The sequence below is a fragment of the Notolepis coatsorum genome (genome assembly GCF_963971535.1).
Source record: "Notolepis coatsorum genome assembly, chromosome: 5".
In the NCBI taxonomy this organism is placed as follows: Eukaryota; Metazoa; Chordata; class Actinopteri; order Aulopiformes; family Paralepididae; genus Notolepis; species Notolepis coatsorum.
Window position 1 is genome coordinate 59,031,153 of NC_140169.1, and position 15,047 is coordinate 59,046,199.

Sequence of the window (15,047 nt, forward strand, 5' to 3'; positions counted from 1 at the left end):
TGCAGTTGAGAAGCATGCAGCGGCGTGCTCCCAATACGAAAACCGGTGGAGGGTTTTTAGAATGATCATCATCTTCTAGACACTCCAGTACGAAGACAATATCGCCGTATTTTCTCGAAAATAGTGAGAGAGAAAATAAAGATATGATGTCAACGTATCCTTGTTTCCCAAGCTGTTCCTAATCCAATTTCTTCCATCATGGTGTCAAGTGTGGGGATCTACCGAGGCACTTCTTCCTTGTGGTGAAAGCGAGAAGGAGGAGAGCAGGTGACCACACACCTGCTTATGAAGGTAAGCTGATGAGGGGTGTGGTCAGACTAATACTGGTATTAGAGGTACATTTGTGGTTTATTCAGTACGCGTGCATGTACGCGAGATAGTGCAGTGTGATGCCAAGCTAAGCCACTAACGATACAGAACTCTTTGTTGCACACAGCAGGGCAGCTGTTGACGATGTCCAATCGACGGCGATAATCATCATCATCACCATCATCATCATCACCCTGAGGACAGGGGGCGGGCTGGGACTAAAGAATGTCCCGGATCCCCCCCCCCCCCCCCCACAACCAGCCCCCGGATCCTCCAGCACGCAAACACACCGGCTCTCATTCCACGAGTAGTTGCTTCTTTTGAATGGGGGTAGTTGTTTCTTCTGAATGGGGGTAGTTGTTTCTTTTGAATGGGGGTAGTTGTCTCTCCATGAATGGGGGTAGTTGTTTCTTTTGAATGGGGGTAGTTGTTTCTTCTGAATGGGGGTAGTTGTTTCTTTTGAATGGGGGTAGTTGTCTCTCCATGAATGGGGGTAGTTGTTTCTTTTGAATGGAGGTAGTTGTTTCTTTTGAATGGGGGTAGTTGTCTCTTCTGAATGGGGGTAGTTGTTTCTTCTGAATGGGGGTAGTTGTCTCTTCTGAATGGGGGTAGTTGTCTCTTCTGAATGGGGGTAGTTGTCTCTTCTGAATGGGGGTAGTTGTCTCTTATGAATGGGGGTAGTTGTTTCTTCTGAATGGGGGTAGTTGTCTCTTCTGAATGGGGGTAGTTGTTTCTTCTGAATGGGGGTAGTTGCTTGTTTTGAATGGGGGTAGTTGTCTCTTTTGAATGGAGGTAGTTGTTTCTTCTGAATGGAGGTAGTTGTCTCTTCTGAATGGGGGTAGTTGTCTCTTCTGAATGGGGGTAGTTGTCTCTTATGAATGGGGGTAGTTGTTTCTTCTGAATGGGGGTAGTTGTCTCTCCATGAATGGGGGTAGTTGTTTCTTTTGAATGGGGGTAGTTGTTTCTTCTGAATGGGGGTAGTTGTTTCTTCTGAATGGGGGTAGTTGCTTCTTTTGAATGGGGGTAGTTGTCTCTTCTGAATGGGGGTAGTTGTTTCTTCTGAATGGGGGTAGTTGTCTCTTCTGAATGGGGGTAGTTGTCTCTTCTGAATGGGGGTAGTTGTCTCTTTTGAATGGGGGTAGTTGTCTCTTCTGAATGGGGGTAGTTGCTTGTTTTGAATGGGGGTAGTTGTCTCTTTTGAATGGGGTAGTTGCCTCTTTTGAATGGGGGTAGTTGCTTGTTTTGAATGGGGTAGTTGTCTCTTTTGAATGGGGTAGTTGCTTGTTTTGAATGGGGTAGTTGTCTCTTTTGAATGGGGTAGTTGCTTGTTTTGAATGGGGGTAGTTGCCTCTTTTGAATGGGGTAGTTGCCTCTTTTGAATGGGGGTAGTTGCTTGTTTTGAATGGGGTAGTTGTCTCTTTTGAATGGGGTAGTTGCTTGTTTTGAATGGGGTAGTTGCTTGTTTTGAATGGGGTAGTTGCTTGTTTTGAATGGGGGTAGTTGCTTCTTTTTAATGGGGTAGTTGCCTCTTTTGAATGGAGGTAGTTGCCTCTTTTGAATGGGGGTAGTTGCTTGTTTTGAATGGGGGTAGTTGTCTCTTCTGAATGGGGGTAGTTGTTTCTTCTGAATGGGGGTAGTTGTTTCTTCTGAATGGGGTAGTTGCCTCTTTTGAATGGAGGTAGTTGCCTCTTTTGAATGGTGGTAGTTGTCTCTTTTGAATGGGGGTAGTTGTCTCTTATGAATGGGGGTAGTTGTCTCTTTTGATGGATGGTAACTCTAGAACCTATGCTACTGGAACACTAATACAGAGCTATTTTAACCACCACTGTGTGGACACCATGGTCGATTCAGGCTACTATAGTGTGCGGTCAGTAGTTCACAATGAAATGTCTATATTTGAACAGGCTGTATGCTCTATTTCAACACAGGAAATAAGGCAGAGAGGGGGATGAGAAGGAAGCTGGCTGCTATCCTGGAGAATCCCTCCCACCACCCCCTCTACGACGAGCTAGTCAAGATGAGAATCACGTTCATGATATATAAAACTGGACAAAACTGGACACAAAAACAAAAGTACCATACGCCGAGAAAATCTGGTGCGCCTGACCTGTCCGAGACCAATTATACTGAATAGGTTATGAAATGCGTACTTTGAATAGGTTATGAAATGCGTACGTTGAATAGGTTATGAAATGCGTATGTTTAATAGGTTATGAAATGCGTACGTTTAATAGGTTATGAAATGCTTATGTTGAATAGGTTATGAAATGCGTATGTTTAATGTTGAATAGGTTATGAAATGCGTACGTTGAATAGGTTATGAAATGCGTACGTTTAATAGGTTATGAAATGCTTACGTTGAATAGGTTATGAAATGCGTACATTGAATAGGTTATGAAATGCGTACGTTGAATAGGTTATGAAATGCGTACGTTGAATAGGTCAGGGGTTCCAGGCGACCGATTTTTTAAGCCAAATATCACTTCAATCCTATTAAGTTAGTTCAAGTTAGTTATTCATTTATATGTGCTATTTATGAGAGGGATAACTTGTTGCAAAATAATAATGATAATAGCCTCATTAAAATACTATTGTTGCTTCGGTTGTTTTCAGCGTTTTATGTGCATAATCTGTTATTTAGTTTGAAATGTTCATTGAAATAAGTAGATTTTTCGTTTTTGTTTATTTATTAAGTTAATATAAAACCATATAGTCACATTTTAGAATACAATAGAATAGAATTTTAGAATACAACTAGAAACACTGTCCTGGCCTGCTTCTAAGTTCAGTGGCCTGAAAAAAAAAAAAAAAAAAATAATGATTTTTTTTTTAAATCATCTCGCGGCCCTCCTGTGGCTGATCGCGGCCCACCTTTGGGTCGCGACCCCGACTTTGGGAACAACTGGAATAGGTTATGAAATGCGTACACACCTCTTGTATATGAGCATGTCCTCTTCAGGAGGGAACTCTGCCAGGTTGATCCCATAGGTCTCTCTCACGGGCAGCTGCTGGGACTCCTGGGAAAGGTCAGAGGGGAAAGGTCAGGGGCTGGAGGTCAATAACATGATCAGAGGTTGTGATCTCTCATTTCGTCTGAAATCTGTTCCGATTTGGTTTAAATGGACTGCATTTATATAGCGCTTTTATCCAAAGAGCTTTACAACTTATGCCTCACATTCACTCATTCGACCTGTTGCCATCGGGCAGGCGTTACAGGTGCATCAGAGCCAGAACAAACAGTTTCTTCCCCAGAGCCATCACCACCCTGAACTCTAACATGCACCAATAATTCACCCTTTCCCCTCCTCCCACACTGTGCAACATCCTACCCCTCAAGTGCACAGTGCAATACCCACCCACTACCGTCTGACACTGTGATTGTTATTTTGTATATTGTTATTTAGCATATTGTATTGTAACAGTTTTATTGTATAGTATTTTATGTTTCTTGTATAGCATTTTATGTTTCTTGTATAGTATTTTATGTTTCGCTTGTATTACAATTACAAACACCAATAGTGTTTGAGTCCCAAATCTCGTTGTATGCTAATATAATGATAATAAAGTACAATCTAATCGAATCGAATCTGAGATGGATTTCCCCCGGCTGGACGACTACAATCAGCCCGTGAAGCAGCACATGGGTAGATGTGAGATGGATTTCTGCGGCTGGAGGACTACAATCAATCAGCCCGTGAAACGACCGATGTCTACGAGGGAGGAAAGCCGAGGAGGACATTTTATCACGGCCTGCACGTCCAAGTGAGACACGTCTGCTGCTGTGGGGGATGTGCTTTAATACATACCTATATCTGTACATATTACTAGTTATACCGCTGGCCAGTATGGCTATATATTTTCTTTTTCAATTTTTTAAGGTTACAAATGTGAATACTTCTTATTTTGTTATTATTATTATTATTATTATTATTATTATTTTTTCTTTCCTGTTTTGGAGTCTTAATTTGATAGGAATATAGGACAGGCATGTATAAGCTGTACCTTTTCAGTCACTGGCAAAATCAAAGACAGTTGAATGATATTACATTATTGTATTGTGTGTGATGACTGAATACAACTACTACAACTACTACTATTTATACCTGTATCACTGTGCAGAATAATCTTCATGATCAATATAGGTTTAACTCATTCAGCGCCAGTCACGATGATAGTCGGTTAACTCGCCATCGCTTGAGCGCCAATCACGAGTATAGTCGGGTTTTAATCGTTATTTATTTTATTTGCGATATCCATTCATTTTCATCCATCCAGCCTGATGTTATCGTTGGGAATGGGTCCGAGCTTGCAAAAGGGCAAATACCGCCGCCTACGCCTTCCAGCGGGTATTGCACTCCACTTGGAATGGTGTAGTTTATTTTCTGGGATGATCCGAGCCGTGCGGGCAGGGTTTAAATACTCAGGCGAGGTAGGCAGATACAACGATGCATTGGAACATTAACCCCGCCCGCCCGTCATTGTGAAACGGTCAGTAATGTGGTACGGACCTCCACAAGCAGTATTTGGAATGGCGACCAGCTAATTGGATTATTTCTTTTGCATTACATCAGATACAAGGTAAGAACACTATATATAAATTTGATCGTTGATCTGATATTTATTTCTACCCCGATCGATGCTGTATGTGTGGCTGTGTGCTGTTGGTGGCAGCAGGGGGGGGGGTGGGGGGGGGGCGGTCTAAACCACATTGCATGCTTGCACGAGGAAGGATAATAATGATGATCTAGCGTTGATTTCAGGAAGATTCGATAATCAGGCAAAAAATTACAACGTGTTTAGTGTATTCCACTAAAACGCTATTATCGCGTCTTTCTCTGGAATTACTCAGAAGCACCCAAACTATACTCATATTCAAAACGGTATAAAACGGAAATGTACAGATGAAAAAACAATCCGTTTTGTACATGTTGACTGGAAGCAACTCACTGATAATCGACGGGTGTATTAGACCCATAGCTATAATTTAAGATATATTTTAAGCACTCGCAAATCTCGCAGTCCCCCCATTGACTTACAGCGGTGGCGTACTAGCGCCATCTCGCGGATTAAGCTCCGGCACTGAATGAGTTAATAGTGAAACGCATAGTACAAAGTACATGTAGGTCAAATGAGTTTGGCTGAGAGGAGTGCTTCCCAGGGCCACTTGAGACACTGAGGGAGAGAAGGGGAGACTGAGCCAGATGGTGGAGGCTTCAGCACCTTAGCTCTCACACCAAGGTGTGAGTTTCAAGCTATTGTTTGGACAACCAAAAGTTACAAGTTAATAAGTGAATCACTTGTACGTTGTATATTGTTATTGCACTTTACTGTTACATTTACATTCTGGTTAGATGCCAACTTCTTTTCGTTGTACTGTACTTGTGCTGTATCTGATAACTTGATTTTAATCTAATGTAATCTAATGATAATCTAATGTTGTCTAGGGAGACGCGAGTTCTGCAGCTCAGAAAAGAATTAAAAAAAATCAAACACCACAGTTTGGATTCCCTCTCATTCCAGTAGACTGAGGTGAAAAAATATATACAGTAGTAGACAGTGCCGTTTCATCAGTAGATCATAATCTTTCCGTCGACTAAAAACACACTTCTTCAATCAATACCTGAAATGAAAAAATAAATGAAAAAATAAAAACATCATACTGTCTTTTACTATTATGCACTTTGCTACTAAGGAAGCTACTGTGCCTATATTACTACCTAGTACCTGCTATGCACTCAAGACTGTAGCACTCAAGTTCAACACTGTTTGACAGACATTGTTACTTATCTGAAAGAGTTGTACCCTTCCTGTTCACCTGTACACAACTTGTAAGTCGCTTTGGATCAAAGCATCAGCTCAATGACTAAATGTAAAATAATCAACGTTAGGGCTGGGCGATATGACGATATTATATAAATATCGGGTACAGTTCATTAACGATACACTTTTTAAACGTATCGTGGATATCGTGATGTTTTGCCCTCGCGTTAGAGGCCGCCGCGGCTGAGATGAGACTAAAAGCGCAGTGCTAAATGCTTTCCTCTCCCTCTCGCCTCTCCCTCTTGCAGAAAAAAAAGTCAGTCACACACACACACTTGCCCAAATTACGTCATCTACACGCACATACACGCACGCAAGCGCACACACCTAGCCAGAGACAGAGAGGCGGTGGCTTGTGCTAGGGATGCCCCCTGAAACCCAGGAGTAAGCTCCGACGTTAACGGTACTGCTATCGGTAAATTAGTCTATGAGCGGATTAGCTACGGAGCTAACAGAGTGTACCATCCATCTGCGACGCAACAGTGGCTGCAACAGTGGACACGGAGTAATGTTAACGTTATGTCGAGTTCATACTACACTACACGTATGAACCCGACATAACGTTACCGTTACTCCGTTTTCATGAAGTGTTTAATTAGCAGCAATCTGTTGTTGAAAATGTAACGTTAACCGGAAAACCGGAAATGGAATGAGAGGACAGGAAGCCGTCATGAAGTCGGCTTCTGGACCTTGTAGTCATATATATTGTAGTCTTTTAGTCTTATTAACTAAAAGATTTTAACAAAATAAAAAGCAGCAGCACTATTGGATAACTGAGTCATGCTTGCTATGTATTTCTCTCTTTAGGGGAGTAGGACATTTGTTTCACAGTTTTAGCATGATGTTTTATAGATGGCTAGGTTAAACACAGGTTTTTGTTTTTAAGAGGGGGGGTTTGATTTGATTGAAGTTTATTTCAAGTATGCAAACAAACATCAAGTACAGATATAGCCTTAAGCCGTTCAAATAATAAATGTATACATACATGTAAATAAATAAATAGTTACAATATGTAATCTAATCATCTAAATCTAATCTAATATATAATCTAAAAAAACTAAAGGCTAAAATGCTAAATATATAATCTAAGAATCTAATATATAATATAAAAATGCTAAATGCATGAGTCTTTTGTCTTTAATGTTCGCGTGCAAACTCAAATACTGTCTTGGTAAGCCTCATAATGAATTGTTTGGGGAAAAAAGGAAAAACATCGTGATGTGTATCGTGTATCGCCGAAAGGTTAGAAAATTTAGGCCATATCGCCCAGCCCTAATCAACGTCTATAAAACTGAATTTACAGTGTCTGGGTCTCAGACAGTTAATGAGATTCAGTTTTTTTGTTTTTGTTTTTACCCCAAGCCCTGTTTCTTAATTGCCATTGTTGATGTTGAATGATGGAGTCCTTTCTCAGCAAAAACATGCTGTTCCTCATACTGGCTCCGTCCAACGAGCCACAGACCAGAACCATGCTGTTCCTCATACTGGCTAGCGTAGTAGTGGTAGTGATAGTGGTAGTCATAGTGGTGGTAGTAGTGATAGTGGTAGTAGTGATAGTGGTAGTAGTGATAGTGGTAGTAGTAGTGGTGGTAGTAGTGATAGTGGTGGTAGTAGTGGTAGTGGTAGTAGTAGTGGTGGTAGTAGTGATAGTGGTAGTAGTAGTGGTGGTAGTAGTGATAGTGGTAGTAGTAGTGGTGGTAGTAGTGATAGTAGTAGTGATAGTGGTAGTGGTAGTGGTAGTAGTAGTGATAGTGGTAGTAGTAGTGGTGGTAGTAGTGATAGTGGTGGTAGTAGTGGTAGTGGTAGTAGTAGTGGTGGTAGTAGTGATAGTGGTAGTAGTAGTGGTGGTAGTAGTGATAGTGGTGGTAGTAGTGATAGTGGTAGTAGTAGTGGTGGTAGTAGTGATAGTGGTAGTAGTAGTGGTGGTAGTAGTGATAGTGGTAGTAGTAGTGGTGGTAGTAGTGATAGTGGTAGTAGTAGTGGTGGTAGTAGTGATAGTGGTAGTAGTAGTGGTGGTAGTAGTGATAGTGGTAGTAGTAGTGATAGTGGTAGTAGTAGTGATAGTGGTAGTAGTGATAGTGGTAGTAGTAGTGGTGGTAGTAGTGATAGTGGTAGTACTAGTGGTGGTGGTAGTAGTAGTGGTGGTAGTAGTGATAGTGGTAGTAGTAGTGATAGTGGTAGTAGTAGTGGTGGTAGTAGTGATAGTGGTAGTAGTAGTGATAGTGGTAGTAGTAGTGGTGGTAGTAGTGATAGTGGTAGTAGTAGTGATAGTGGTGGTGGTAGTAGTGATAGTGGTAGTAGTAGTGATAGTGGTAGTAGTAGTGGTGGTAGTAGTGATAGTGGTAGTAGTGATAGTGGTAGTAGTAGTGGTAGTGATAGCAGGGCTGTACACTGCGACGAGATTACCGCAAATTGCCCCTTAATTTGGCCCGTGCGAGTGGAAAATAATATTTGGGGGCAACCTTGCGAGTAGTGATTTCAACCCTTCATTCGCATTTCACTCCTAAATGAATCCATACAAATTGGATACAAAAATAGTAAATCATTAGCCTACAACAGTGCGACATAATGTCGCGGTGCTATGAAAAAATCTGTCGGCAATGAATGAATTGACTGCGTAGCTGCCTGTGTGAAAAAAAGATTTGCGTGTGAAGTTAATCTGGGCCACGCTATATACTTGGTAGTTGTAGTCTATCGTGCAATTAAATACCATGTCCCGTCTGCGTAGAGTCCATACATCCAACACCAAATCCCATAATTCCTAGCGAACAATCGAATCGAAACTGAATGTGGCATCTTCCTTTCAATACGTTTAAGCCGCTAATTTTGCTCTGCAAGAAGAACGGAGCGGATATCAGTCCATCTTATGACAACCACGTCCGATGTGGAGAGATGATAAGAGACCATAGCCGATTAAATTAAGTCGGACCTGGCAGTGATGATTGACGGGGACACGGAAACTTCTTAATGTCAGCCATGCATTAGGTGAGTAGCCCACTATTACGACGTGAAATACTGTCTACTTAAATTTCCCTCCGGGGATCAATAAAGTATCAACCTATCTATCCATCTATCCATCTATCCATCTATCCATCTATCTATCTATCTATCTATCTATCTATCTATCTAATAATGAGACAATATGCAAATAAGATAATACTAATAATTGTCACGGTTCCCCGTATGAAAGTGGCTTGCAACTTACTGCTGGTAAAATCACTGTTTATGTCTCGTTTTGCATAGTATTACATTCCTCTTCTATAAACAATCAAAGTCCTACCGTAAGAGCCTCATACGGGTCAATTAAACCTTTTTGATTAGTCTTTCCTTCGAGCTAAGTTGAACTGAACATTTCACTGTCAAAAGCGCAAACTTAAACAAGGTTGCGTCGCAACACGGTTTTCAAAATAAAGGTCACATATACAAATTCCTCTCAATTCTTATAAAAAAAAGTCCTGGATATACATAAACATTCATTGACATAGATCTCTATAAACGGCCCAACACATTGATTACTTTAGGCACACCCTGAAACCAGTAACATCACAAATAATTACCGGTAATTACCCATAAAAATAATAAACCTTTCATGGGGTTATTTACAATAATAATAATTCATTTTATTTATAAAGCACTTTTCATTGTGAAACAAAGGTATGCAGAGTTTCTTGTCCTCCTGATTAATGCAATGGTGTGTGTGTTGTGGTGATCTCATTCAAGGAGCACTACAAGCGCGCGCACACACACACACAGTTTGTTGTTTTTGTTCTATTAGTGATTTACACACTTTCTCAGTTGGTTCATTATAAAAGATACAAACCTGAAAACAAACGCACTTAAATGTTAAATAAAAGGACCACAGTAATGAGGCAGGAGGAACATATTTTTTTGCACTACAATGGTAAATAGTTATTAAAAAATGTGCCCCTAAAAAATATTCTGTGCCCCTAAATTTCTCATTTAGGGGCAAGTGTGTCCCTAGTGAAAAAGCTTAGCGTACAGCCCTGGATAGTGGTGGTCATAGTGCTAGTAGTAGTGATAGTGATAGCAGTAGTGATAGTAGTAGTGGGGGTTACACTCCTCTCTCTCCAGAGGTCCTGTTCAAAAAGGCCCAGCGAGGCTCGTTACATAACAGCAGCCGTGGCTCAATGATCCTCTGTGGCACCGCTGCCATGTGTGTTGAACGCGACACGCTTAACTTCCACTCCAGGAGTATTGATCTGGGAGCTGTAGCGACAGGTCGCTTGTTTCAAAGAGATAGGAGCGGGCTGGGGGGGCGGAACTGTTCTGGGATCAGCTCCAAGAGAGCGAAGCTGTACAAATAAACACACACACGCGCGCGCGCGCACACACACACACACGCACACGCACAGAGACAGACGCCTCGTTAACAGCACTGCCAGGTTAACGGTGCATGATTTCCGCAGTGCAGAGCAGAGCTCACAGTGCTAAGAGCTGCATCTGTAGAGCTGCATACATGGGTATGAGAGCACATGCACACACAATGTCCACACATGCACACACACACAATGTCCACACATGCACACACACACAATGTCCACACATGCACACACACACAATGTCCACACATGCACACACACACATGCACACACACACAATGTCCACACATGCACACACACACAATGTCCACACATGCACACACACACAATGTCCACACATGCACACACACACAATGTCCACACATGCACACACACACAATGTCCACACATGCACACACAATGTCCACACATGCACACACAATGTCCACACATGCACACACAATGTCCACACATGCACACACAACGTCCACACATGCACACACAATGTCCACACATGCACACACAATGTCCACACATGCACACACAACGTCCACACATGCACACACAATGTCCACACATGCACACACTCCCTGCTCTCTCTCTCTCACACACACACACACACACACACACACACACACACACACACACACACACACACACACACACACACACACACACACACACACACACACACACACACACACACACACACACACACACACACACACACACACACACACACACACACACACACACACACACACACACACACACGGAATATGAAATGAGTGAGTGTAATTACGCAGGCGAGCGAGGTAATGATCAGATGTTTAAATATTTCATCAGCCCTGTGTTCCGCCGAACACGTCGGTGATCCATCCTCGGGGACGACGGACCGGGAGGCAGGGAGACTCGAGACACGAGACCCACAGAGAGAGAGACGCGTGCGAGGACACGTGGTGGACACAAAATATTCACGAAGAGCTCTTAAGCTCAAGGCCGCGCCGAGAAAGAGAGAGGGGGAGCGAAGGAGGAGAGGAACGGAGAGATGGGGGCGGGGGCGGGGGGGGGATTTCGGACACACTTGGCAGAGGATCAAAAAGGCGGCAAAATACATCTCATCTTTTATTCATCTCCCCGCCTCTATAGCACGGCGTCTTGTGTGCATCGCATTCTGTGGCGGGAGCCGGTGATTGTTATTTAACCGCGTTCGGTCTACTCGTCTTTACATCATTAAAAACGCCCGGCCGGTTCTCGGGGTTGTGAAAACCACACACAGGGGAAGGGGGTTCTCTCGCGTATAATATATATTCACCACATCACTATGTGTTGAGAAAGAAAAAAGAGGACGAACGTCGAGCAACCTCCCCCCCCCCAATCATCCCCCACGATTGAAGAGATCGGGGTGCCCCTGATTAAAAGAAGCCGCCAAGCGCCAGGCTTTCTTACCGCGTGTGGTTCCCCCCCCCCCCCCCGAGGGGGATCCGTGGGACATGGCCAGAGAATTGTAATCGCTGGTCTTTTATTTATAGGTGGATAACAACCTACCTAGTTATCTCTACACTTTTAGTAAATCGATTTTAAAAAATAAACTCAAATCACACTTTCAGCTGTTGCCTTAATGTGTATTGCATTTGTGTATGGGTTTAGCCTACACGTTTTCTCATTTTGTATCTTTAAAAATGGGTATTTATTGTATGTTTTATTTAATTGCTTTCTTTTAAATTTCTATTTCGTGTCACTAACTTTTGTCTTTTTAGGAGGCTGACTCGTCATTATTTTATTAAGTGAATTATCATGCGACTTCAAGGGTGACCATATTGTGATTTTTTTTTAAAGAGGACACTCTGCCTTCAGCCTCAAGATACTTAATGATACTCTAAGTTTACTCAAAGATGCCTTATCATTTTAATATATTTAAAGTATGCCTCCTCTGTATGGATAGACAATTATTGTTTATATTATTTAAAATTTTATATAACAAAATAATATCTCTCTATAATCAAAGTTACTCAACATGCTGTATTATGCCTAAAGTAATCTGACAAATCTCAAGAAAATAATTAAATCAACCTATGACAAAATAATATATATTTTCAAGTCTTACTGGACAAAATAAATAACAAGAAAAATATGAAGTAATGTTCTAAATAATACCTCTTCTGTATTAGAAAATCCAGCTTTAAAAAATATATCTTTGTATCTTTTCAATGTAATGTAAATTATAAAACAGTTACAGTAACCTCACAAAGATAGTAATTTAAAAGTGCACTATGCAGTTTCGATTAGTTTACATTTGCATAACTTGCAATTAGTGTACAAAACAAATGTATTACACACAATCCTTAGAATGATTGTATCATAATAAGCATCTTATCAAACCAACATTTGCATACCAGGGCGCCTGTGAATGGAACGTGTTGAAAATGCAAATTAAACAAACAGTCGGCCTGATGTGTTTCAAGCTGAAGGTAAAGAGGAGGATGGTGTGGAACATGGCAGAGTATCAGGAGGTCAGGAGGTCAACAAGTAGTTCTATTGGAGCTGATGTGATCTGTGAGCTCATTTTATATCATAATGTCTTGCATGTATTTTATGATTCAAGCCAATGCCACTGTCATGTCTGCTTATTCATCTCGTCTTTTATACGAGGTCCACAGTGGAAATACGTTTTTGAAACCTTATCAACCTGGACGTGGTGGATAGGTAAAATATTTTTTTCTGCTGTACCGAACTCGTACCGAACCGTGACCCCAATGCCGAGGTACGTACCGAACCGTGGCTTCTGTGTACCGTTACACCCCTACTGTTGGCTGTGCGTTTGTTATCGATTGTCGAAATAACCTGAAACTAAAAACGCAGCCGGAACTCTGCGGGGGTCAGGGAGTCGACGCGTTGCCATGGCAAAGGCATCGTTTGGATGAACATTCCAGCGACGACTGCGACCTTCTCTCTCTATGCGAGTCTCCACACATGAAACACTCATAAATGTAGTGCATTTAATTAGCAGCTTTTATCCAAAGCACTTTACAACTTATGCCTCACATTTGACCCATTCACTCACACATTCACACACCGACAAGGTGGCAACATGCTCATCGGGAGCGGGATAAGTATCTTGCTCAAGGACACTTCGACATGCCTCCCGGGAAGGTCATCACAGTCAGGCAGGGTAGTCAAGGATTCTATGTGCTTTAAAAGGAGTCTCCAGGTTTTCTCAAAGGTGTTAAGGGAGCCATTAGGGCCTTTGAGTGAGAATCTGAGTTTTTCAAGGTTTATAGATAAAAGTAATTCTTTAACCCACCTATTGTGAGATGGAGGTTGTTTGTGTTTCCATTTAAAGAGAATAAGTCGCCTGGCCAATAAAGTGGAGAAGGCAAGAACAGGATGTGATATTTTAGAGGGTAGAGGCTGCAGAGGAACACCGAACAAGGCCACGAGAGGATCAGGGGTGATAGTAAGGTTGTAGGCTGTGCCGATAGTTTCGAAAATTTCAGACCAGAATGTGGCAAGGCTGGGGCATGACCAGAACATGTGGGTGTGATCGGCAGGGGATTGTTTGCATCCATTACATGCGTCAGAGATGTTGGGGTACATTCGAGAGAGTCTCGAGTTTGTATAGTGGACTTTGTGTATAATCTTGCACTGTGTGAGGCCGTGTCTCGCACAGATGGAAGATGAGTGGACAGAGTCCAACGCCCAACTCCAATACTCATCAGACAGTTCAATTCCCAGCTTGAAATTATTTTCATATAAAAATCCATTATAAGTATGCAGTATGATAACTACATATCTGACGTTTATATAACAAACCAAACCGTTTTAAAATCGGTTTAAAATTGAGCAAGCTATGGTTATTTCAATAGTACATGCACCATAGACATTCATGTTATGAGTGGGCGTGCTGCCTGTGGCAAGATGGCCGCCATGTGGCAACGTCGGTCAGCAGCGTGGGTGAGTCATCATCTAGCCTTTATATATGTCTATGAGTGCACCAGACATGACTCTGAGGAGAAGGCCCACTTCTAGGCATCCAAGCCCCGGCTCGGGAACTCCCAGGGTCATCACCAGCTGACCAGACACTTATCAATATCGGCAATATCATACGCAAATTTGGCATAAACTTTCATTTTACGCTGATGACACCCAATTATATATACCTATTAAGCCAAATGATTCCTCCCAATTACAAAATCTTGAGCCTTGCCTGCTTGCCGGCAAAAAGTGGATGTCACAAAACGTTCTACTCCAGATAAAACTGAGATGTTAATTGTTGGCCCCCCAAACCACAGAGGCCTGTTTCAGGACATCTCCCTCAACTTTGATACTTGTCATGTATCCCAGAGCTCCACCATAAAAAACCTCAGAGTCATTTTTGATTCCTCCCTCTCATTTAATGCACATATAAAAAATGTCACCAAAATTGCCTTCTTCCATCTTCGTAATATCGCAAGAATTCGCCCCATTTAAACTCTGGCAGATGCTGAAACCTTAATTCCTGCTTTTGTCTCATCACGTCTAGACTACTGTAATGCACTTTTTTCAGGCCTACCTAATTCAAGCATAAAAAATCTTCAACTTGTGCAAAATGCGGCTGCA

The 15,047-nt window shown here is 42.0% G+C and overlaps 1 protein-coding gene across 1 annotated transcript in view; it reads right to left on the reverse strand.

The window, feature by feature from the left end:
• Positions 1–15,047, reverse strand: part of fig4a (FIG4 phosphoinositide 5-phosphatase a) — a 490,173-nt gene that overhangs the window by 226,882 nt on the left and 248,244 nt on the right. Inside the window, exon 21 of the mRNA XM_084313832.1 lies at positions 3,241–3,326. Coding sequence (XP_084169958.1) covers positions 3,241–3,326 — 86 coding nt within the window. The remainder of the gene's footprint in view (positions 1–3,240; positions 3,327–15,047) is intronic.